The sequence below is a fragment of the Caretta caretta genome, chromosome 7 (genome assembly GCF_965140235.1).
Source record: "Caretta caretta isolate rCarCar2 chromosome 7, rCarCar1.hap1, whole genome shotgun sequence".
Lineage (NCBI taxonomy): Eukaryota > Metazoa > Chordata > Testudines > Cheloniidae > Caretta > Caretta caretta.
In genome coordinates, this window is record NC_134212.1 from 124,138,502 (window position 1) to 124,165,527 (window position 27,026).

The 27,026-nt window shown below is 46.4% G+C and overlaps 1 protein-coding gene across 1 annotated transcript in view; it reads right to left on the reverse strand.

Moving 5' to 3' along the window:
• Nucleotides 1-27,026, reverse strand: part of FBXW4 (F-box and WD repeat domain containing 4) — a 93,752-nt gene that overhangs the window by 61,976 nt on the left and 4,750 nt on the right. Inside the window, 4 exon segments of the mRNA XM_048857304.2 lie at nucleotides 5,377-5,471; nucleotides 8,332-8,464; nucleotides 9,355-9,540; nucleotides 11,147-11,242. Of these exon segments, the coding sequence (XP_048713261.2) occupies nucleotides 5,377-5,471; nucleotides 8,332-8,464; nucleotides 9,355-9,540; nucleotides 11,147-11,242 (510 nt within the window).

Sequence of the window (27,026 nt, forward strand, 5' to 3'; positions counted from 1 at the left end):
CATAAACTTAGCCCCAAATCGAACGGTGCAGAGAGATCGCTTCTCTTTTCTGGCTTCCCTCACCTCTGGGAGACGTGAAGCATGAAGGTGCAGCTATTCCACTGGAAACCCTAGAGGCTTGGATTCACTTTGCAAATTTGAATCGGTCCATTTCATGCAGACTGGGACTGGTCCCCAAACACAAATCAGTCACCACAGTAATCAGCGTTAAACGAAAAATGTAACACGCACATTACAGAGTTCAAAAGGCAAATGAATTTGCAGTAAGTTACGAGCGGCTAGGGAGAGGGGTTTAGAGTGGAAGCACCTTTGCAACCTTAACTGCAGTGTTAGCTATCATAGCAGAGAGCCAGCTTTTGGGAGCCCTCAAAGCTGCAGACCAGTGGGGCTCCCACCTTATGGAACACCCTCAAATTCTTCCCCAAAGTCCCAAAGGTGCCACATTACTGTGTGATCTACTGCTCTCAGGGCACTGATCAGCAGAGATACTGCCTGTACTGAACGCAAGAGGAGAGATTATGCAGAGAAAGTGAGGGAGAGGAGACCAAAGGTGATGGGATGCAATTCTTTTACCCCATATAACTTTGTTAGGGAGCTCCACAATTGTGAAGCTGGTCTTACCACTAGAATGTCTGTGTATTGAATGACAACGAAGAAGTCACGCAGCTGAACATATGGTTCCACGTGCATCAAAAAGAAGAGGGTTACCCAAATAGATCAAAGTTTTGACACCCACACCCCTGACAGAACAGGTGCAAAACTTGCATGGGGAGGAGTCACAGTAAACTGCATGCAGTTAACAGGTGCATGATTTAATAAAATCACCAGAAATGACATACTATAGGTGTTGTACGATGCTCACTCGAGAATACGGGGACAACCTGTTAAACATAGCATGACTATATTCCCCTATAAAGTCTCTTTAAACAAAAACTAATTGCTGGAATGATTGTTTTGTTTCTGCTATTTACATAGCAAGGATTTGGGAACTTGTTCAGACTTCCTAAATAAATACACCTTTTTTTTTTTCTTCTTAAAAGGTGCTTAATTGATATCCCTGAAGACCAAAGTCCTCTTCGCCCACCGAGCAGAGCTAGCCCAGGCAGCACGAGCATAATGTAACCCACAATGTGCAGCAAGCGTGCTTCCGCCCAGTTCTGGGAGGACCCTCTCCAGGCCTAGGAAGGCGAGGAAACCTCCATAGCCCATTTAATCTTCCCGCTAAAGTTGCCAACAAGGGAGCCAGGAGGTGCCAGCTGTGATAGTGGGGTTTGGGGTGTGGCCCTCCATTCGCTGGCAAGTTGCCTAGAAGCCCACCCCACCCGCTCTTCAGGCAGGCCACCCGCTTGCCACCAGAAGGCTAGAACTTCGAATTGCTACCTGCTGAGGATGGATTTGAATTGCTGTCCTCCAAGGGAGTTCAGTATAACGAGGGAGCCTTTTCACCTCACGCTCAATGACACAGGGAAGAAGTTATGGGGAGCAAAGTGCAGCAGTGAGACGCAGAGGCCATTCACACCATCGCCTCGAGAATCTGCTTTTCTTTGCCGCTTCCTATTTACTCTACGAATGGTGCTTTTGAGGCCATTTCCCCAGCTCCAGGGTGCTAGCACATTCCAAATCGAGGGCCTAATCCAGCTCCCCCGGACAATTCGTGTGAGCAGCACCAGCAGGACCTGTAACATTCCTTTGCTCCCCACAGATGGGACTAACTTCCTGCCCGATCCAGTTCCACTTAAGGACACCACTTTTCCTATAGAGCTCATCAGTAGCCGTTCACACAGCTAACTCCACCTCCCCAGTACAGCACCACTATGGAAAGCACACCATGAAGCTACCGTACAGGGAGGGATCTCGGTTTATGTTTCGAGGAGGTTCCAAACTAGCATCTCAGGAGAGGACGTAGAACCCGTGAATGCCCTTTATCAGACCACGTGCATTTCTTCTAGGGAGCAAAGAAAACTCATTGCTGCAGAGAACTTAGACGTAAAGAAACACTTTTATACACTAAAAGAAAAGGAGGACTTGTGGCACCTTAGAGACTAACCAATTTAATTGAGCATAAGCTTTCGTGAGCTACAGCTCACGTCATCAGATGCATACTGTTAGCTTGGGTCTGTCCTCAGTGGTTCCCAATCTAGGGTCGCCGCTGACCAAATAAATTGGTTGGTCTCTAAGGTGCCACAAGTATTCCCTTTCTTTTTGCGAATACAGACTAACACGGCTGTTACTCTGAAACTTTTATACACTGCGCACCCACCTCGTAACTCAAGCTTTCCTTATTTCAAGTGGGCTGCACTGTCGAGTAGACAGGGCCCAAAGTTTAGATTTTTATTTTTTAAATACAAAAAAAGAGTGGGTGCACTTACGAATTGCAATGGCGGGGAAATGATTATGTGAGCTATATACAGATAATCCCAGCAATTGACCCAAACCCCATGCTGCAGAAGAAGGTGAAAAACCCTTGAGGTCACTGACAATCCGACCAGGGGGAAATTCCTTCCTGATCCCACATAGGGTGATCAGCTAGACCCTGAGCATGTGAGTAACAACCAGCCAGGAAAGCACATGGACAAGAGAACGCTCGGGGCCACCCTGTCCAGCAGCCCGTCGCCAGCTGTGACCATCCATCTTTGATGCTTCAGAGGAAGGAGACCAAAAGAACTAGGCTACAGAAAAGCAAGATGGGAAACTGAAGTGCTGACTGATGGTGGTTATTAAAGAATCCATGGTGCTTTTCCAAACGGTTGGGGTTTTAACTCATGTGTCCTGGCCAACTTCCAATTTAAGAAATTGGATTCTGTCTGAATGCCCTTGCAGTTTCAAGTTGATTTGGTGGCATTCTTCGCTTCCTGTCCTAGCTGTTGTGCACGCTTGCTTCACGTGGTTAAAAAGCTTCTGTGTTCCACCACAGAGAGAGGCCTGGCTGCACTTCAGTGCCTGCTGCCCGACACAGAGGGCCAGATTCTGATCTTGCATCGGTTGAACACCGGGGTAGCTGCTGACTTCTGTGGAGGAGCTCCTGATTTCACTCAGCCTGGGAGAGGGGAGAATTGGGCAAAGAATGTGCAGAATCTGGGATGAAGTGGAAGGTGCCAGTGATATTATGCTTAAACCAACGACTCCTCTGGCTGATGAACGACACTACCCGAGTTCTATCCTGAGTTCTCCTACCCTCTTCAGCCCAACAATGCACACTCTTTAGACCAGGTGTGCTGGGCATGTAAAGCAGGGAAGTGCAGGATCCCAACAGCTCAGGCAGGGACAACAAGCCCCCCAAATAGCTGGCCTGGCTAGAGATCAGAGACGATTTTGGATACATGCTCGTTAAACAGCAAACAATAAGTTTATTAGTGAAAATCCATCTCCCCTGCCCCTTGCCCCCTGCTCCTGCTCCCCCACTCCCGTACCCTCCTGCCTGCCCCTGCTCTGATCCCCTCTCTTCTAGGATGGCAGCGATTTGTTCTTAAAAGCGACAGGTTTATAGGTTAGCCGACACCTTCACTCTGTGGAATTTTAATTAACTTCTCCCATCGTCAATGTGTTAAGGAGCGGGGTTTCCATTATGCGGGGTCAGCAGTGTGTTTCGGGCCCTGCTATATCAGCCGTCAAATTGAAGAATTAATGACGTGGCTAATCGGCTCTAATTCTTAAAAAAAAAAAAAAAATGGAGGGGCAGCGAGAGGGGAGGTGGGCGGGATTCGCGGTCTCATGAAACGAGCGAGTGATCCGAGCCCACTCGTTTGCGGGGTAGCTGCTCTGCAGCAGCCCATTCGTCACCCAGCGGGGGGAGAAAGACGCTAGGTAAATATTGTGACAGAGAGTGTGCACGAGTGTGTGCGCACCGGAGAGAGGAGACAGTGTCCTGACTAGAGGCCAGCTCCACAGGTCATCACTTAGCATGCTGCATAGCTCTTCCCAGCCACGGCAGAAGGACCAACAGATGCCGGCTGAAGGGAAAACCCACCCAGGCCCCAGCCAAGAGACTGGAGGCCAACACGGGGACCTTGGTCACCACTGATATGACAGTGGATGGCTCAGAGAGCGGCCTGCACACACACGCACTCAAAGCGTCATGGAACTAGGCACAGGCGAAGCTCACTTGGGCTGGAGGTTCAGCTCCGTCACCCCGCAAGACACACCACGTGTAAAATGGATGGGGAGCTGCAAAACTGGCTTGGAAACCTAATGAGGACAAGTTCTCATGGGAAATTCCTGGCATTGGGCTGGCTTAAAATTCATCCCATTGAAACTCAGGGATGGCAGAGCCCAACGGAGCATCGTAGGGTGCAGTGTCCATTGCGATGGGGACACCGGGAACACATGGGATAGAGCTCAGTGCACAACATGGTCCATAGTCTGCAGAGTAATTTGAGATGATTTAGGTCTATAGACACCATCCGGGCATTATTAGCAGCTCTATCCGGTCCCTCCTGGGGCCAGAAAAGGAGGCAGGTTTCCTGCAGGAGGGACGACATCAAGGCCAACTCAACAGCACATACACGTGGCAGTTCACTGCCAGTCCAGTATGAAGATTCATGGGACACAGGTTCAGTTTCTCTGAGTCTATCATCATTTCACCTTCTCTGAAATGGGAGGCGCAGAGTCTTTGATCAGTAGATTGGAAGAGGCTGCAGCTTCTACACTCGTTGCTGTACGCAACACCTTGACATCCTCTGCTGAACAGTGACAATCCTAAGTCCTCAACTGCATGCTCAGGAGCGGGGTTAAGTTCAGAAGAGTAGCTGGAAAACAGCATCTTCGCATTCCATTTCCTTTCCATTAACGACCTTCCCTCTCCAATTTGCTCCATTCCCAAGCCAACTGAGCCCACCCTAACCACTGGCCCCACAGGCCCAGCCTGACCTCAGGAGTCAGGAGGACCCCTTTCTGCTTCGCTCATCAGCAGACAAGAGGCTGGAGTCAGAGCTGAGCGGGCAGCCTCAGCAGTGCAGGACCCAAAATAGGATCTGTCTTGTTTCTACACAGTTCCAGCTGGGCTGAGAGGAGTAAAACGCAAGCCCTGCGTGTAAAGCTGAGCAGCCGTCACTCAGCAAGTGAACAAAGGGAGCAGACGGGGATGGAACACAAAGAGGCCATTTCTACACGGTCACTTTCAAGACTGGGACCACATGGCTCTAGTGGGAGGTGACCTGAGCACACTCCCCTAAGACTTCTGCCCCCGTGGAGGGCTACAGTGATTCGAACTCGGCCTACTCCCTCCCCATCTGCCTCCACCCCATCAAGTTCCTAGACAACTGCACCACTATCTTGGATATATTTGCAAATCCAGAGTACCAGGGGATGGGGAGTCAGGGTGGAGGGGAGAGAAGTTAAGCAGAACCTGTTCAAATGACTAATAAAGGTCTTGATTACCTTAATAATGGACTAATGGCGATGGACCAGACCCGGTCCTCAGTCTGCACCGTGTGTAAACAATGCCCAGCTCTGCCAGAGGACAGGGACCAAACCTAGAGAGACAGAGAGGTGCTACGTCAGGGCACCCAGAAGCAAGCAGGGAAGGGTTCAGGTGTCCAAGCCTGTGTGTGAAGAGACCCCCTCCCCCCCCCCCCCCCGATCATTCTGAATGAACTCTCAATAATACAATTGCACCAGCAGGAAAAGCACAGGCCTAAACTGTGTCCCCAGACGACTTTATTGCCAGACTCTGATCCTCTCACAGCCCCAGTCCAGCCGAGCATCAGCTCCACTCCACGGAACAGCCGAAGTTAGGCTGCAAGCTCCTCAGGGCAGGGACCTGTTACTACAGAGCGTGCAGTGCAGAGCTTCCAGAGCAACCAGATCAGGGTATGTTCAAATACCCCTTTGTTTTCCTGGGGAGCGGTGGGGTGGGCGCGTCCCCTGCTTCTGAAACATAACTGAGGATTTCCATTTGTACTAGCTTGGAAATTAACTGCAAGCTTGTTTCACTTGTGCTCCCGGATAGACCCATCTCCGTACGCCCGGCTTTTTAAGGCCACCCCCTAGGTATCTTCAAACAATAGACATGCAGAGAGGGCAAGGCCCTTGACCTCCAGCAGCCTGGAAGAATCCCATCCCCTCCCCCAGCACTGCCAACACACGCTCCCCTTACACTGACTCACCCTTGCCATCGGGCTTTCAGACCACCGCACCCCTTGCCTTCCCTACAGATGAACCAGTTGGAGCAAAGTGTGGGGTTCTGCCAGAGCCCACCCTGATCCCTAAGCCCCATCCCCCTCCTCAGCTTGGATGGATCTCCAGACTCTAGTCCATAGCTCCCTTTTTCTCCCCATGCCCAACGTTTCACTTAAAGACTTCAAAGCTGGGGGTGCCGTGTTTGTTTGTTTGTTGATAATGCCCAGAATTGCAAGCTATTCCCGTCAGCAGGGAATTTAGCACCTAGTGTCAGCAAAAGCAGCAGAAAAGCTTAACTCTTTTAAGGCGTCCCTATCTCCTACAGGTTAAAAATATTGTTCAGAGCATGCTATCTGGTGCCTATCAGTGAGGAATGTACATTAGCAGCTACTCGGAGCTTAGCTCTAATCAACACTCGGAGAGCCCTCAATAGCATCCACTGCACTTAGAGCTCCCTTAAAGTACTGCTGCGGATTCCCTTCCAGCCACCAGAAATTATAACGCGCATGAGAAAAATCACTCTAAAAATCAAAGTGACTCTGTCCCTTATGGCCACATGGGAGGGTCAGGCGGGCAAGCTCATTCCGGCTGCAGAACTGAGCAAAATACAAAAAGTTAAGTTCCCTTTGACCTTCAGGAGTTTCTTCCCAAGGTCATAAGAGGTCTGTCTGCTCCTGCCCCTGGGAGCTGTGAGACTGTGCTGCCCCAAAACACAGGCCCCGGGATCCTACTTGAGCACAGTTTGGTGCCAAGCCAGCTTCAAACTCATTCGAGCCAAGGCAAACTGTGCCCAGAAATTGTGTTTGACAAAAACATAGCTTTGGAACATAGGGTAACACTGGGTTAGAACTATCCAGAGTGGCCAGCCACGCCAAGCCAAGCAGGACAGGATGGTCCAATGGTTAGGGCACTAGCCTGGGACTCGAGAGACCCAAGTTCAATTCTGTGTTCTAACACAGGCTTCCTGTGTGACCTTGAAAAAGTCACCTGGTCTCTCACAGCCTCAGTTCCTAGTCTGTAAAATGGGGATAACAGCACTGCCCTATCCTGCAGGGGTGTTAGGAGATGCTCACATACTAAGGTAATGGAGGTTGCATAAGTGCCTTAGATCCAGACCAGATGCACAAGATAGTGATAGGGGCAAATGCCCAATCATAAAAAAGAAGAACTGAATAATCTTTGGTTTCAGAGTAGCAGCCGTGTTAGTCTGTATTCGCAAAAAGAAAAGGAGGACTTGTGGCACCTTAGAGACTAACAAATTTATTTGAGCATAAGCTTTCGTGAGCTACAGCTCACTTCATCGGATGCATTCAGTGGAAAATACAGCATCCGATGAAGTGAGCTGTAGCTCACGAAAGCTTGTGCTCAAATAAATTTGTTAGTCTCTAAGGTGCCACAAGTTCTCCTGTTCTTTTTGTTGAATAATCTTTATATATCCTGCTCGTATGATCACCTACACATCAGGAGAAACGTCTAGAGAGCGAGATCTTTTAAAACCATGGAACAGTTTCCCAAGGGAAGTGCCGGGAGCACCATCACTTGAGACATTTAAAACTCAGCTGACCACCACTCTGGGGAATTCTTCTCTGGCTCCATCCATCAACACAGCACTGCACAATCAGGGCAGAGTGCTAAGCAAATAACAAGACCCGGCCTCAAGGAGCCTAGGCATAGCACATGCTATCTAAATGGCTTCACTGAAAGACAAAAAAAATGGGGTCTGCAAAGTCATTTTTACAGTCACTTTCCTGGCTGTACCTTGCACACTTCATGTCTTTTTACAAAAAACATATCCTAGGAAACAGCTTTTTATAGCTTGGAATAACGCCGTAAATTAGAGCCCACAAAAGAGAGACCGTCCCAGACTCTTGGGATGAAATTTGAGAGAGACTAACACAAAGGGAAATACATGCTACAACACCATTATAAGGCCAAGCCTAACCCCCCCCCGATAAGTCCATCTGGTCTGACCCTCTGCTTCTATCCCATCTCACCTTTCAAGCCAGTGGCTAGTTTCTCCAGCTCCAGCTGTATCCCTTTCCTGGTGGGCTGACATCGCAAGTGGCTCTCCAGAAACCTAAGCAAGGTTCATTGTGCTCCCAACACAGAGAGGCAAGTGCAGGGCTCAAGGTTCCATTCAACCCGCCTTTAAACACGCGCAGAGCTCACCTCTCTGCTACAGCACGTGCAGTGATGGACATGACTCTTGCTCACCTTTGCTGTTCTGTCCCGGGAGCCGCTCACAATAATGCCCCCTTGACAATCCACACAGTTCACCTCCTGTTCGTGTGCAGAGAACTTTATGCTGAAGGAGCTGTGGACTTTAGAGAGGACGATATTTCCATCGCTGTAAAATAAACCCCCGAGCGGGAAGTCATCATCTTTGCAAGGCAGGTAAAGCATCACCACATGAGGACTAGAACACCTGCAATCCCAGGGGAATGGATGATTCGTTACACACACACACAGACACACCCCCCTCCCACTCATGCCAGGGCAGCCAGAAGCACAGGAGCAAGATTTGACCCAGAGACTGAATGAATGGTATTAACTCGGCAAAGAATTTGCTACCCTGTTATGTCAATAAAATTATAGAAACTGGAACATGTCTATGTGTTTTTCAACCTCTGCAACTTGCTTTCAGGTTACATTTCATAAGGGAGAGTCCCAGGACTGTGTGCGCACTTCACTTATACAGGCATTTACCATGACTACACGTGCTTTCTACTACCACACTTAGGTACCAAAAGATGAGCATCTTATAAACTAGATCTTTTCATTTGCTAAAGACCAGGTAGATGCAAGTTGTTTGTGTGCACAACTGTAGCTAGTGAATGCCCAGTTCTGAATACCATGCCCCTCGACGGTCGAGATGCATTGTCCTTACAGTGACCATTATTGCAAAGGAAAAAATATATATTAAAATCCCTGGCAAAATCAGCACTGCTTAGCCCCCTGATCGGCAGCATCCGAAAGGAGATCAAGGCTTGAACGGGTCATTAGCATGAGACTGTGCTCATCTCCTACCTCTGGAGAGGTCTCTTTTGGGAAGAAGCAAATCAAACTGGCAGGAAAGGAGCAGTGCAAGTAAGTTACATATGGTGGAACATGGAGCACTGGATGACAAACACACTTTTCTGCATCCAGTGCGCTTAGAAAATTAATTCCTTTTCCAGTGCAGCTGAAGAGCCCTGGCCCCACAACCAAAGCTTCTCCCCTCCACAGCACTGAGCTTACCCTCCTCCACTGACGATGTGGGAGCTGGCAAGAACGAATCGACACACATCTTCCTGGTGGCCGGAGAAGATGGCTTGAGGATGGCGTTGTAGGCCAGCACTGTCTGGACGAAACCGATAGGCCCGGATGTCTTCTGCCTGGGACAGGTAGAGATACTCGCCATCTAAATGCATCCAGGGCATCAGGCTGCAGAGACAATGACAAGGGAGACAAATCAGACAGCTGCTGGCCACCCCGGGACATATTCCCAGGCGGACAGACCCGATTATAGCATCACAGCCAGGAAACAAGTACACTTCTCAAAACATGCCAGAGCACATCACTGGCTTCTTTCTGACAAAGATTCCAGACCTGAGGAAGAGGCCAAGAGTGGAGTCTTTGGAAGAGGGGCTGGCTAAGGAATCTAGAGGCCTAGATACAAAATACTTAGGACTCCCTGCAGCCATGGCATCTTTGCAGTGGTAGCTTTTGTTCTGAGATGACCTTTGAGTTCCTCTTCCTTCCTCCACACCCATGCAACCGTCTAGTCCAAGTGAACATCCAGCTTCCCCATAGACTCCTCTAGCCTGTCTCAGTGGTTCTCTCTCTGGTGCAATTTAACTAAATCTCTATCTTTTTCTATAACTTTTTTTATAAGAAAAAGCAACAAGTTTTAATTCAGGATAAGAGAACAATCGGGAAGACAAAGTAGTTTGGATGGTGGCTTTATTAAATTAGCTAATGAACTGTCAGAGTTCAGCTCTGAAGGCAGCACAGAAATGAGGGTGGCAATCCTGAGACCCTGGCCCCCCAGAACAGCTTTGTGACACCCCTCCTCATGATCCCATTTGGGGCCGGGACACCCAGGGTTACAACAGCCTGAAATTTCAGATGTAAACATCTGAAATCGTGAAATTGACTAGTTTTAAAACCCACGGCCATGAAATTAATCAAAATGGTCCATGAATTTGGTATGGCCCTTCTCACTTGTCCTCAGCCTGGCTGATGTGATGGCTGCACTTACAGGAGGCCTGGTTCTCAAGCAAGGGACCTCGTCTTCCTAGATATTTTGCAAAGCACACAGCACAGCTTTGGACGCAGCGCCCACAATGAGTTGTTAATCGCAATCACCTCACCTTACTGCTATGCACACATCTCATTCTCCCGGGAAGGAACTAAGTTAATATTTTAAGATTTGTGGACTGCGTCCAGACCAAAGGCCAGGTGGGGGCCCAATAATGGAAGGCAATGAACAAAAGAAGTGAATCTTGAGGAGGGATGTGAAGGAGAGAAGCTCATGGACTGTATTAGCTCAAGGGATTAGTCCAGGCTTAAGGTGCAGCAAGGGAGCAGAGAAGCACCTTCTATTGTCAGAGCACAGATTAGGAGCTCGGCAGTGGTATGAGACAAGATGCAGACAGGCTCTGAAGACAAATCACTCAACAGTTTAGGATCCGAAATGAAGAACACTGTATCCAACTAGAACTGCATGGGGAAGCAGAATGCATTTACCAGGGCTGGAATATGACCCAACCCCTATTGTTGAGAGAAGCACCATAGGCTCCTTATTGACAGGTGAGACTGGGTTCTCGGGTTTGGTGTCTAGTGGGCTAGGCAGCACCTCCAGTTATCCCACTGCAGTTTCATCAGCTACGTCAAAAGACAAAGCAGCCTTGTCTGTGTCACTGGTAAGACCCTAAAGACCGGAGGGGTAGGGGTGGCCTGGAACAGTCTGAAATCAAAGGACAGAGGCAAACCCAGTGTCCCCTATTGGCTGCCACGGTACAGGGTAAAAGAAAAAGGAGCCACTTGCTTGCGTTTCCATTTCAGGAGCGTTTCCCTCCGGCAGCGCCCGCGCCTCCAGTTCTGAGAGACCTTCACCCTTTCCTTCACTGGAATGCCAGCCGCTCTGCAGAGAAAGGAAGACAGACACAGTGAGCCCCGAGCACTGGTACTCACATGATCCAGCCCTGGTCACGTTCTTGCTCCAGTTCCATAAGCAACCAACTAGCACACACCGGACTAGCTGCAAACTCGGGACCTGAACCACGCTGGGCAAGGCAGAGAGGAGCACGGGCTCCGTAGTACTGTCTGGAACCATGCGAGGCACTGCAGGGGGAGAGTGCAGTGCGAACAAGCCTGCCTTTACGTTTCAGGTGTAGCCAATGTTCCCGCCAGGACAAGTGTCATGACGCGGGGGGAGGGAAGGCAGACACAACATAGACCTGCTCACACCTCCGCCACCCAGAAACACCGATGTGCAGCGCTGACTAGGCCCAAGGGGAGTGCTGGTAGGGGCACAAGGACTGCCTCTTGGGCAAGGGACATGGGGTGAGGCTGGGAAGACCTTCCACCATCCTCCCCGCACGTCCTGGGGCATTCATCCAGTGGAAGGCATAACCCAGCCCTTCATTAGCTGTGCATGCATCTTCGGTGCAGCAACCGTCCAATGCGCACCTGCAGGCTGGGAATTTTCTACCATCTGGAAGTTACAAAAGCTCCTGCCCTCAGTAAATCAAAGCCAGTTTTTAACCCCAACTTAAGCAAAGGTCCCACTCCACACTGAAGGCTAAATTCATGCCAAGTTCCCCATTACAGCCATTTCAGTTTGTAGCCTTATCTTAAAAACATGTCAAGAATTTTATTTTAACAGTGGGAAGAGATTATTTCTCCCCCACTCACTCCTCAGTTGAAGGGGGCTCAAAGGGATTCCACTCCCACTTGCTGAAGATTTCGCTCTTCAGGCAGAGCTCAAGCACAGAAGAGTTCAGCCTAAAGAGTGAGTGTTTTGAAAAGTTCATGGATTACAAGGCCAGAAGGGATCATTATGATCCTCTAGTCTGACTTCCTGCAAAGCATGGGCCAGAGAACCCCATCCAGCAATCTCTGAAGAAAGCCCACAACTTCTGTTTGAGCTACAGCATTTGATATATGCCACCATGTGCCAGCAATGCCCCTCTGCCGTGTACATTGGCCAAACCGGACAGTCTCTGCGGAAAAGACTAAATGGACACAGATCAGACGTCAAGAATTATAACATTCATAAACCAGTCGGAGAACACTTCAATCTCTCTGGTCACTCGATTACAGACCTAAAAGTTGCAATATTACAACAAAAAAACTTCAAAAACAGACTCCAACGAAAGACTGCTGAATTGGAATTAATTTGCAAACTGGATACCATTACATTAGGCTTGAACAGAGACTGGGAGTGGATGTGTCATTACAAAACGTAAAACTATTTCCCCATGTTTATTTCCCCCCCCCCACCGTTCCTCACACGTGTTCTTGCTGGAAATGGCCCACCTTGATTATCACTACAAAAGGTTTTTTTTATCCTCTCCTGCTGGTAATAGCTCACCTTACCTGATCACTCTTGTTACATTGTGCCTGGTAACACCCACTGTTTCATGTTCTCTGTGTATATAAAATCATCCTACTGTATTTTCCACTGCATGCACCCGATGAAGTGAGCTGTAGCCCACGAAAGCTTATGCTCAAATAAATTTGTTAGTCTCTAAGGTGCCACAAGTCCTCCTGTTCTTTCTGAGCATTTCTTAGAGGGGCTTGATTGAAAGACTGCAAGTGATGGAGAACACACTACCTTCCTAGGAAGAAGTTCTTCTAATGATTAATTATTATAAATTGCACCTTATTTCGAGCCTCCATTGTTTAGCTTCAGTTTACACCCATTAGATCTCGTTATGTCTTTTTCTACTAGATTAAGAGCCAACTATCATCAAAAAATCTCTTCTCATGTACATACTTTTTAGACTGCAATCAAAGTTACGATCATGACCCCACATACTCCGAGGCAAACAACCTACATTCTGCAGCAGATTCCATGGATTCATCATGCACAGGAATCCGGTTACGAGCAGGTGAAAACCAGCTCATAAAAGAAAGAAACCATTCTGCAGCCTGATCCATAACACCCACTGGAATACATAAACACATGCATCCACTGCTGAACTGCGGCTGTGTCTGGGGTGGAATAAAGTAGCTATTCAACAGTGCCCAGCAAGGCTATGCAACTGTTTAGAACAAGAAGTATCCAGCATTCCACAGAAACTACAGTGAGAATTTTACAGGAGGCGGAACCGAATTACTCAAAATGGAATTTGGTGAGACCAACACAGCTAACACTCCCTATAGGATAGGATATTAAGCACGGTAATCTAAACTTTTGAACTAGTGACTAAACAGAGCCCCAAACCATGACTGGCAACCCTATACATAGCTTATCCCCAACAATATTCTGATAGACTCAGTGAGTTGCTGTTCCATAATTAGCAGATTCCCCTGTTCTCTCTAATGCTATTCCTAGATGACCTCCTTTGGCCCCACGGTCACAGCTGCTCACTCATTCTAGCCTGGTCTCTCCTTCCACTCTTACATTGCCAACATCTCCTCCTTGACCATGACTTGGTCAACTCTTCTCCAGCCTCCCGGCACCTCAGCTGCTTCCACTCGAGCCAAAACTGCTCCTGCTAAAAGAGTTATCTTCCGTGCCCTCTGCTCAGATGTGGTCACTCCCCTTTTTGACTCTTTTCACTGACTTCCCCTTAACTTTCACAGCAAGGGTGGATTTCTTGTCCACACCTTCCAGGTCCTGCACAACTACGCCCTGTCTACACCTCTGCTCTCCTGCCCTTACTTACATGTCCTTCCTAACGGCCATCTTGGTACTGAGGGCTGGTCTATACTGGAAACTTACATTAGCATAGCTACATCTCTCACAAATGTGAAAAATCCACCTGCCTGAGAGCCTGAGGTATGTCCACCTAACCCCCGGTGGAGACAGTGCTAGGCTGATGGAAGAATTCTTCCATTGACCTAGCTACCACCTTTCAGGGAGGTGGATTAACTACAGCAATGGGAGAATCACTCCTATCTCTGTAGTGAGCATCGACACATAAGCGGCAGCCCTGCAACTGTGCCAGGTCGCATTTGAAGCGTAGACATAGCCTGAAGAAGGGCAAAGTTTGGCTAATATTTAGTTTAATAGCCGCAATTAATTTGAGCGGTCCCCATCTCACTCATGACAACTGCAATAGATCCGCAAGCTGCCAAACGGCCACAGGAACCTTTTCCAATGTCTTCTCCAAACACTGGATGGGAAAATATCCCCCTTCTCTCTACTCCAAGAAGCACACACAGAGATGAGAGAAAGGGTCCAATTCTGTATTCTCAAAGCATGAGAAAACACTCTCTCAAGAACGATCTTGCACTGTCTCCTGCAGTTCAGGCCAGATGGGACCTGACAGGTCTTTGCTATCTCTACTTTCTATGATGCTATCACAGTCAGGGCTTTATTCCCAGCTCCAGGCATGATTTACCTAGGCTAATCCACACACAGAGATGAGCACTAGTTCTCAACATTTACAGCCATCCCACCAAAATGAGCTAAGATGGCAAGAAGTTTCGCTTCCAAGAGCAGCATGTGGAGCGAGACCTGCAAGCCATCTGAAGGGAGGAAAGACGTTTGCCCAGAATACGGAGGAGGATTTATTTTAACTACCATCATCAACAGAGTGCCTTGGATCTAAATTTAGTGTCTGCTGGACTGATAAGGAGAAGAAGGAGAAACTTTGCAGCCTCCTAGAGAGAAAGCAGGGGGGGGGAATCCAATTAGCCCTGCCCTTCACCCTCTCCAGGGAAAACCAGCACAGGCAGCACGTAAACTTTGCATAGCTTCTTCTAGCTTTTGTCCTGCAGAAAAAAAGGAGTTGTTTAACCAGGTATGTGCAAGGCCATGAGAAACAGAGGTGTAGGAATGCTCTCTCCCCTGCTCTGTGCATTCCAGACCTGGATTCATGTGCAAGGACACTCCAAACATGAGAGAGGTTACAGCACTGTTATATGGCAGTTATTTATTTAGGTGAATTCGGCGGGGGGGGGGGGGGGTAATTTGTTTTTAGTTCCCATGAAAAACAGGGCAGGGGAGCTGAGACATCACGAGCAAACACTATGGAATGGGCACATTAATGGACCTATCCTTCATGAATTTATCTAGTTCTTTTTTGAGCCCTGTTATAGTCTTGGCCTTCACAACATCCTCTGGCAAGGAGTTCCACAGGTTGACTGTATGTTGTGAGAAGAAATACTTCCTTTTGTTTGTTTTAAACCTGCTGCCTGTTAATTTCATTTGGTGGCCCCTAGTTCTTGTGTTATGAGAAGGAGTAAATAACACTTCCTTCTTTACTTTCTCCTCACCAGTCATGATTTTATAGACCTCAATCATATCCCCCCCTTAGTGGTCTCTTTTCCAAGCTGAAAAGTCCCAGTCTTATTAATCTCTCCTCCTCTGGAGGATGTTCCATACTCCTAATAATTTTTGTTGCCCTTTTCTGTACCTTTTCCAATTGCAGTATATCTTTTTCGAGATGGGGTGACCCCATCTGCACACAGTATTCAAAATGTGCATGTATCCTGGATTTATAGAGGCAATATGATATTTTCTGTCTTGGTATCTATCCCTTTCTTAATGATGCCCAACATTCTGTTCGCTTTTTTGACCGTCGCTGCACATTGAGTGGATGTTTTCAGAGAACTATCCACAATGACTCCAAGATCTCTTTTTTGAGTGGTAACAGCTAATTTAGACCCCATCATCTTATATGTATAGTTGGGATTATGCTTTCCAATGTGCATTATTTTATATTATCAATATTCAATTTCTTCTGCCATTTTGCAAACAGGAAATCATCATCAAGTAGTTGTGTTTCTAGTGGGGTCTTGCAGGGATCAGTTCTTGGCCCTACACCGTTTAACACTTTTATCAGTGGCCTGGAAGAAAACAAAATCATTATTGCTAAAATTTGTAGATGACAAAGATTGAAGGAGTGGTTAATAATGAAGAGGACCGGTTACTGATAAAGAGAAACCTAGATTGCTTGGTAAACTGGGCACATGCAAACAGTACACATTTTAATATAACCAAATGTAAAGTCATACATCTAGGAAGAAAGAATACAGGTCATACTTCCAGCATGGCGGACTCTATCCTGAGAAGCAGTGTCTCTGAAAAAAAGCTTAGGGGCTACGATGGATAATCAGCTGCCCACCAGTTCCCAGGGCAATGCTGTGGTCAAAGGGGCTAATATGCGCTTGGATGCATAAACAGGAAAATCTTCAGTAGTAGAAGAGAGTTATTTTGCCGCTGTATGTGGCAGTGGGGAGATTGCTGCTGGAATACTGTGTCCACACTTCAAGAGGATCTTGAAAAACTGGAGAGCGCTCAGAGAAAAGCCACAAGTAAGATTAAAGGATTGGAAAACATGTCCTATAGTGAGAGGCTCAAGGATCTATTTAGCTTAACAAAGAGAAGGTTGAGGGGTGACATGATCACGGTCTACAAGTATCTACATGGGGAACAGTAATTTGAGAGAGGGCTCTTCAACCTAGCAGAGAAAAGTAGAACACAATCTAATGCCTGGAGGTTGAAGCTAGATACATTCAAGCTAGAAGTAAGGTGCAAATGTTTTCAACACTGAGGGTAATTAACAACTGGAACGACTTACCAAGGGTCGTGGTGGATTCTCCATCACAGACATTTTTTTAAAACAAGATTGGATGTTTTTTTCTAAAAGCTCTGCTCTAAGAATTACTTTGGGGCAGGTCTCTGGCCTGTACTATACAGGAGGTCAGACCAGATGATCACAATGGTCCTTCCTGACCTTAGAATCTAGGAGTCTACAAAGTGGATTTTAAAAACAACAAGGATGCCTTCAGTGTCCTTAAGGTGGGACTTTCCAGACTTCATCATATTGAGGTGAGGCAATTTCAGGGGCTCACAGACTCCCAGGTGTCCCTTACAAAAACAAGGTTACTGAAGATATAGGGGGGGAAAAACAGCTCTCAACCACAGCCTTTTGCCCCATTTCCCCTTTGAAGTGAGAACTAATGTACTGTTATTAATACTAAGCAAACAGCAATTGGGTACATGCCCCTCAAGGGGAGGCAAAACCACCTCTCACGCAAAGTTTCCGTCCAAAGGGGAAAAAGGTCAAGTTAGAACCCAAGGATGGATTTATTAAGATAGCACTGACATCTTTAAAGTTACCTAATATTCTGCAGAGGCATAAGTAGCACCTCCTGGAATACCAAATTTCCTCCCTCGCCATGAGTTTAGAAGATCTAAATGGTTAGCCTATGAGATGATCCCTCTACCAGCAGCACAAACGCAAAACAAACTCTGCCACCGGTGTCACCAACAAGAAAGATTTAGCAACTGGAATCTAGCTAAAATCCTCCTGACTATGCGCAAGGCAGAAAAGAACACCTTAACCAGAATCACTCTGAACAACTCACCTCTCCCGCTCCTGCCATGGAAGCCAGCAGAGAGAAATCAGAAGACATTGGGAGCAGAGGTGTCATTTTTAGATAGTCACTTCTCTGACAATAACAGACAGTAACAGAACACACGGTACTGCAGGAATATTACCCTGAATGCCACTGTTGATGGCACAGCCATGATGCATTTGTACACATTGCTGGCCTAGACTCAGGGCATTACAGAATGCCAAGGGACAGCGACTCTTCTTCTAAGATTGTGGCCTTCTTTTGTTCTTTATTGTCCCCTTGCACCCCATCTTGCTGGTAATTACACCACTAAGGAAACTCTAGCAGAATCTTAAGAAAAAAAGAAAAGATTCCAATCCCTACAGCAAGCTGCAGAGAACTGAAACAAGGTGCCAAACGTATTAAAGACTAGCTACGAAGAAGCCGCCATCCTGACAGTGACAGCACTCCGCAGTTAAATGGATGAGGAAGCCAGTGGAGCCACCAAGCAACGTGGCAGGATTTTCACAAGTGGCAAGGGACTTCGGATGCCTCAAAGTTCCCGTATGCCCAAACTGAGACACCTTAAAAGGGACTGATTATCAGAGATGGGGTGCTAGGATCTTTCTGAAAACCTGGCCCCAAAAAACCCACAACACACTAGTCACTTTTGTGAGACTTTGCTACCATTTGATTTTATGATCCATATTTGGATCTACCAACAGATCTGACTTCATGCCAACTTTAAAATCCCATCTCTCTCATATGTTTAAATGCTAAGTCACTTTCCCTGTGTCCTGGAGCTCCTTGTGGGAAGCATTAAGAAAATGGAAGAATGAAGACAAAACTTTTAAAGCCTCTCTGCAGGTAGCGATCAGAACACGGTGGAGTTTTCCTTTTAAGTAAATGGCATTTGCATTTCTCAGTGGCGGACAGTTACCAGCAACATGGGATGCAAGAGGAAGGAAGGAATCTTAACAGACAAGAATAGGTGCTCCCAGATTTCTGTAACCCCTCTCACCTATCTCCAAGGTGCCCTCCAGTCCTGTTCCCAAGAACCGATATTGTTTTTAAAATGACAGAGCACCCAGAAAAGATTAGCCCCCTGTAAATAAACATCTCCTGTGGCTGTTAATGCGTGTAGGAATCTCTAACCTGGCCCTGGGGCCTGGCCAGATTCTCTTTTTCCCAGCCTTCCTTCCATAGCCTGGGGCTCATTTTTCTCTCCTCTCTCCCCCTCCCCTTGTCTATGCTTTCCGGCACTTAGCCACCACTAAAATTTGATGCATTCCTGGGCATGTGACCCATTTTAAACACCCCCACCACCACCCACATGCAGCTTTTTGTCCCCAGGAAACCTTCTGCAGCGTGTAAGTTTATGATCAGTAAAACCAGGCCAGAGAAGAAATGTAGAGCTTCCCCAGTTCCCCTTTCATTTTCCCAGCGCCAAAAAAGTAAAACCAGCCTGTGCAAGGAGGAATTCCATTTTTAAAAGAGCTCTCACCAGAGCTTGCAGGGCCAGATAGCGCTCTGCATTCTGATCTAAGAGGCTGAGAAGTCAGGTCCGGCACAATAGCCACATCATCACTTCAGACTCTCCCAGACAGATTTTGGGCTCCGTGCCCAGATTCATTTCCATTCACGATTCTGAAACGCCTCCTTCCACACAGGTAAAATTGCTCCCAGGTACTGATCCCAAATCACTCGCTCAGCCAATGATTTAACACCCACACTTCCCCCATGTGCTGCCTCCAGCAGACACCTCCCGCACACGCAGAGGGCCCCAGCCTGACACACTGGCACGCACTAAGCCCAAATCATAGAATCATAGAATATCAGGGTTGGAAGGGACCTCTGGAGGCCATCTAGTCCAACCCCCTGCCCAGAGCAGGACCAATCCCCAACTAAATATAGCTTGCAAGGTTCCGAAAAGGTCAATTACGGCTCAAAAAGGATCTTCCGCTTTATGTGGCTGGTCACCCACTTAGCAGAGGGACATCAGTCCAGATCACCTTGAGATGGGAAGGGGATTGTGCAAGAAAGGGTCAGGTGCAATTAGTGCCTGCCACAGCTGGCCTCTGCTTAACCCACGCTACGTGCTAGCTACTTCAGTGATTCCTGCTAGCAAGCCGTCCTCTGCTCCTGTCATGCTTGCCAATATTCCCTATGGAGAAGGGACAGCGTACTTTGTTTTTTAAACAGTAAAATATCTGCCATTTAGTCCCACTGTCCCTCCAGACAGCTCTCCTCGATCCAGTGCATATCAATGGAGCTGGAAAGTGACCATCTATTTGACTTCTGAAACATTTGTATTTACACAAAGCACAGAGGCAGCACAGAGGGCCGAAGGCAGGGGCAGAATTAGAAGGGGGAGGCAGAATTGGAGGCCATCGCTTAGATACCAAGGTACTCCTGTTATTTACTCCTTCCCAGAACACCAGAACCAGGGTCATCCAAGACATTAATAGGCATCAGGTTGACAATAAACAAAAGGAAGTACTACTTCACACAACACACAGTCAACCTGTTGCTAGGGGATGTTGTGAAGGCCAAGACTATAACTGGGTTCAAAAAAGATTTAGATATGTTCATGGAGGATAGGTCCATCAATGGTTATTAGCCAAGATGGTCAGGGATGCAACCCTATGCTCTGGGTATCCTTAAGCCTTTGACAGCCACAAGCTGGAAGTGAACCACAGGGGATGAATCACTCAATGATTCCCTGTTCTGTTCCTTTCCTCTGGGGCACCTGGCATTGGCCACTGTCAGAAGACTAAAAGAACCGTTGGTCTGACCCAGTCTGGCCATTCTTATATACCTATCATCTTTGCAAACACCTGTACAACAAAGATTAGATAGTAATAGCTTTCAAATGCTGGCAGGCATGAGTCTATAAATCAAAGGATAGTTTAAGGCGAGCAGCAGGACAATTCCCTAAACAAAGCTCTCAATTCTTTTTAAAAACACACAAGTTTGAAGGATGATATTTCTTCATAATTTAAAAAAATTAAGATACCTTATTTAGCACACTTTCTAAGAGCATCCTTCTGCTATGAAGCCCTTCAAGAATAATCAACCAACCCTCCATAGGGCAATGTTTTCAGAAAGATTTGTTCTGTGACGACTCTGGACCTTCACCAAGTCTCATGCACCTACACTGTATTGTCAGATTAATTACGTGCCCGATCCTGTGTCCTTCGGCTGCACAAGTACTTCCAGCTGCAACAATGGGACTACACACATAAAAAGGGTACACAAGACTGGGCCAGTGAAATCAGACGAGCAGAATCAAGACTTTAACTTGTAAATTCTAAAGAAATTACAGCCCAAAATGCAATGGCTACAATGCTTTATAACCATGGGAACCGACTACAACTTATAAAACACCACACATCAAAAGATACCTGGATGTCTTTACCAGCAGCTACCTAGACTAACAAACCCACTCTCAAAATCCTGAAGTTTGCTCTATAGTATTTGACCACAGCAGGATCTTTCCTCTATCAGGTGTGCACAGAACTGGAAGTCCCGTGTAAAGAGAAGAGCTTGTTGCTGGGTTGTAAGAAAAAAAAAAATTTCTTATCATCCACTAGCTTTCCAGGATAAAACAATCTCGACAAACCCACTATAAAAGATTTTAATTTCCCCCTTCTGACCTCACCCCCCACCCCACAAAAAGTTTAAATATTCTGCTCAAGTTATGGATTTCCTCTCTTTCTTGGCAGAGTTACCAGAAGAAATATAATATTCCTTACGGGCCATACTTCCCAGCTGCTGAAGTGAAGGAGTGGGTCAGTCCCTTCAGTACCACTGCCCCAGGTGATCCCAGGCCACTCCTCTGCAGTGACTGCCCTGGGCCCCTTCAAAAAAAAAAAATATCACTCAGCCAAGAGTGAATAAGTTTCCTCCGAATGCTTCCCCTCTAGCAGTGTTTGGTGATCCCCAATAACCACAGTCTCCCGCAGTCATGAAAGATACTTCTGCAACTGCAAGTTCTTCCAGCCTTTTATTGGGAGATTCCTACTTGCTTTGTAAAAAGAAAAGGAGGACTTGTGGCAGCTCAGAGACTAACAAATTTATTTGAGCATACGCTTTCGTGAGCTACAGCGCACTTCATCAGATGCATTCAGAAGTGGGCTGTAGCTCACGAAAGCTTATGCTCAAATAAATGTGTTAGTCTCTGAGGTGCCACAAGTCCTCCTTTTCTTTTTGTGGATACAGACTAACACAGCTGCTACTCTGATACTTGCTTTGTGTAATTTCAGCATGAGCTGAAACAATGGTGCGTGTAAGAACAGATACTGTCATACATAAGATGTGATGGCCTCTTGCTTTATTTTTCCAGGAGCATGGACTATCCCTCCCAATAACAATGCACACTCCCAAAGGCGCTGGCCATTTTTAATCACCAACTTCAATCTGCATTTGTGCCATATGCAAATATGCACACACAGGTTCGCTACATTTCTCTTTCTTTTAGCGCTGACAAAAGGTGCCACAACTGAGGGAAATCCTGTCTATGCTGTATCTATTCTGAGGATAAACAGAAGGTTTCCCTACACTGGCCATCACCAATCAGCCTCAAACCTAATTTGGAGGAACCACATATAGGAAGGAGAGGGAGGTTTACTTTTTATGACCCAGTCAGTCCTTCACCTCTCAGCTCAGACTGCTAACAAGGGGGCCAACTGTGTTTGTTGTTTGTGAGATCTGAACTCCGGTCCACTAGGAACTGAACTGAGACCCACCAACTCATAGGTCACAAACAGCCAAGAGAGGAGAACTATTTATCCTAGATGCCCCTATTGCTATCCTCAACAAACTGACTTGCTATATAAACAGCTCTTCCCGCAGAGCAGGGATTCTCAAACTTCATTGCTCTGCGATCCCTTTCCGAGAACAAAAATTACTACACAACCCCAGGAGGGGGGACCAAAACCTGACCCACCTGAGCTCCACTGCCCCACGTGTGGAGGCCAAGGCCAAAGCCCAAGGGCTTCAGCCCCAAGCAGGGGGCCTGTAACCTGCACCCTGCTGCCTAGGGCTAAAGCCCTCACACTTCGGCTCCAGACGGTGGGGCTCGGGCTTCGGCCCCAGGCCCTAGCAAGTCTAAGCCAGCCCTGGTGATCCCATTAAAAATGGGCGCAACCCACGTTGGGGTCCCGACCCACAGTTTGAGAACTGCTGCAGTAGAGAAATTCCCCTTTAGTGCGTGACCCACATTTAGCTTATGGTTGGGGCAATGTTTTCTTTTTTTCTATTTGACATGGGTTCAAATAGCTAAGAAAGGTGACAATTCTGAAATGGAAGAAAGCCCTAGAGATAACTTGAACACAGCAGAAAAGGCAAGCAAAGAGCAACAGAACAGAGGGCACATGATGACAGATGCCACCATATATTATATTATCATCACTGCACTGCATGTCCGAGGGGGCTGGAACAATTTTTATAGTGAGGATGCTGAGAGCCACTGAACCAACCTGTAAACCCCGTATATAATGGAAACCACTTAAAGCCCAAGGGGTGCAGCAGCCCCCCAGCACCCTAGTTCCTGCATCTATGTCCATGTCCATCATTTATTATCATTATTATTAAATGGGTATTAGGGTAGTATCCAGAGGCCTTGATCAGGATCAGGGCCTTGTGCTAGGTTCCGTACATACGTAAAGGTTGACACAGACCCTCACTCAAAGCTACCAGCTATTTAATAAGCATCACTGAATCTGGATATGGAGAGACATGTCCATTCCTTTGATCCATCGCCCTTCACGTGCAGAACTGTTCCCTATTATGGAGGCATAAAGCGTGGCTTCACAGTTAAAGCTGCAGCAGGATTTTGCCTTTGACAGGAGCTTAAAACCTCTTGAGAAGCTGCCGTAACAGTATTACTGTGAGCGTGTGAAGGTATTTTCCACTAGTCAACCAGCCCTAGTAGTAAAGTACATTCTCTTAAAAATTTATTTTAAAAAGTTGAGTTGCAATATGTTACAGTTAGATAGAGTGAACAAACAGGGTCTTTAAACTGCCGGGGCATAGCGACAAGTCTTTTCACTCTGCTCAACAGGCTTAGTCCTGGGCTAGCACAGTAGATGCTGGATACATTTTTTAAGCCCTGATCTACGCAAAAGCTCCTCTTCCGCTTCAGCCTCAAGATCTTACAAGAAACAATCTCAGTATGTGCCCCAGACTAGTGGGAGTAATTTACAGACCTGAGAGCTATCCTGACTGATCCGTGTATCGTTCATTACTAAGCTTAAAAGGTGTTGAGAGGGAGGGGGGAGAAGATGACAAGAAGCATTGTCTGCCCACCATGGCACGGTAACTGCATGCCATGCCTCTGGGCTTCACAGGAGTGGCAGAGACTCTGCTGTACGCTCCCTGGAGTAAGCCTCTCTGTAGCTTCTGTCTCACTTCACTGCCTGCTTCCTTACTGGACTTAAAAGCCAGAAGAACTCTAAAACTTCTGCTTTACAGGGTCTGAAGGGAGATAAAGAAGCTTTGCACCTCCACCCCCCAATGCCTCAGGAAGACGCCTCCTGTCATTAATGCAGTTTGCATTTCTACACTTGCGCAGATCAGCCATTTCCTGCTCTTGCAGGTGTTTGCTTTTAAAAAAAAAAACATGTAAAGTGAACTCTACTTTTTATTAACTCACATAAACTATTAAACACAATATTTGCAAATGGCTGAAGACAATAAATATGTCCATGAAAGAATCTATTATGCTAAACTGGAGAAAAAGTGAAGTCTCTTAATGGGTAATGCAGGAATGAGGAGCGGGGAAGAGGTAAATATGTAGCAGAACATTTCTAGTATTTTTGACAATTATACATCACAAAGTACACACTGTGAAGTTGTGTAGGCCATCTTTCACTTTCCTTTTAAAATTCCTTCATAACAAGGAGGAAAGAAGTTTATGCCACTGGTTACTTTGCTTTTTTTTTTTCCTTTCTTTAAATATAATAGTAGGTCCTCAGAATTGGTTCTTTGCTTATAAACAAGTTTGAGGGAAAATAAGGTCCAGTAGCGAGGCACTGGATGGGGGTGTGGAGACGCGGGTTCTAGACCAGGCTTTGACACTGACCAGCTGTGGTACAGAGGGCAAGTCGCTTCAACTCCATTGCCCTTACTACCCTGAAGAGCTTACAGCCTAAACAGAGGATGCAAACAAACCTTATCTATTTAGACTGTAAGTGCTTCAGGGCAGGGTCTCTGTGTGCTGTGCAGCACCAGGCACAACTGAGGTTGGGATCTCTAGGCACTGCCATAATAGATAAAAAGAACAGGAGGACTTGTGGCACCTTCAAGACTAACAAATTTATTTGAGCATAAGCTTTCGTGAGCTACAGCTCACTTCATCGGACGTAGCTCACGAAAGCTTATGCTCAAATAAATTTGCTAGTCTCTAAGGTGCCACAAGTCCTCCTGTTCTTTTTGCGGATACAGACTAACACGGCTGCTACTCTGAAACCTGCCATAATACACAGTAATTGTTCTCGTCCAAAACAATGGTTTCATACCACTTCTCAGTTAAGGTTCAGCTGCAGACAGTTATTAAGACAGGACTTTTACATGACACACTACCGTACACTTTTAACCAGGAAGTGTCCTGTATCCAGCTATTGCATCTTGTCATTAACCTAGGCCCCGATCCTGCAACGCATTGTGCCAGGGCAGACCCGGTATGTGCATGGAGCCTGGACCCTTAGGCTGCAAGCTCTTTAGACTGTATTTTTACTGGGTTTGTACAGCAGCTACCACAATGGGGCTGCTATTTTCACTTGAGCCTGAGATCTCTAGGTACTTCTGTAATATAAATACAATCCTAAATTTGGGGTCTCATCCCGCAGCTGCTCCACAAAGAACCTGCCCGGTGGGTCAATGGGAATTTTGCCTACGGAGTTTGCAGGGTCACATTCCAGAACCACACAGGTCAAAAAACAAAATACACTGTGATGCAAAAATTTTAAAATGTTTGTTTGCATGCTGATTGACCAAGGGCCTGATCCAGCAAAGCACTCATGCACATTCTTAAGTGTTTTCCTGAATCAGGCCCCAGAGTCCTTAATACACAATGGGTGTGAATTCGTGAAGTTCTTTCCTACTTTTTCCAGGGATAATTTTATTAAGAACATTGTTCAAGAGAAACTAATTTCTTTTCGTGTGTGTGTGTGTGTGTTTGAATCAACACACTGAATATGAAACATCACTTAAACACACATCTCCTAATTAGCTGTGTTTACCCGAGGTGGCGTGGGTGCGGGGCTGTTAATGTTGCGTTACATTTTAACACCACCATTCAGCACCTGCAGCTGATCGTGTGAAACAACTAAAGTCTGAAATTGAGTCAATTTCTTTTAATCTATGTGACAACCACTTTAGCAGGGTTTTTTATTTATTTTATTTTATTTTATTGGCCTGAATATGTGTCCAGACACAAATATGATGGGCACAGTCAACCTGAAATCTAGGCAGTTTCAAAGAATGAATTCAAAGGCGTTTCAGTTACTGCCTCACCCTGCTGCCAATGTTTATGGTTTTACAATCACATTTAAAAAGGGGGGGGGGGAGCAGGGTCTCTCTTTCCCATTGCTCTATGAAAGGTTCATACAATAGTGAAACTGTCAACACAGTCAAACATACAAACTAACACAAAAATATCTTTGTTTCTCTGATATTTCAGTTACAGTAATCTTCAGTTATACGTAAAGGTACACAATTTTGAGAGATGTGTCATTTTCAAATTTGTGTTCCTTTAAGAAAATGAAGAGAAAAAACAACCAGTAAATTACTGAGGACATCCCATATTTCAGACCCAAATTTATCTCTATTCCACACATAGTGTTATCAGATGTCTGTTATAAACAAGTTATTTAACAGCAGAAGTAATAACTCATAAAGCTATAGAAAATGGAACTTCTGTACCATAAAAAGAAAAATTGCACAGAATTGTACACCTTCCACACTAGCATTTATCTTGTGCTAACCTTTCAGGGGGCAACAGTTTGAGATCTCTGCTAGAACTGTGCAGTTCAACACATTTATTGGAAAGGGCACCACCATTCTTTGCTCTCTTTCCCCACTGAATGCGTCCGTCCGATTAAGTGAGCTGTAACTCACGAAAGCTTATGCTCAAATAAATTTGTTAGTCTCTAAGGTGCCACAAGTACTCATTTTCTTTTCCCCTAGTGAACGTAGTTGTGCAAACTCCTTGAAAACAAAAACCTTAATTTTAGGCAATGTTTCCATTACTTCTCTAAAGAAAGTGACGGAAGCCCCATTACTTAGGTAATATAAAACAAAACTGGCAAATCTCCAGAGAGTAATCTTGCATTAGCCAGAGTGGGAGGAGTAGACAAGATGGCCCAACTATCTTTGGTCTCTATCACCACTCCATTCACCCTGTAATG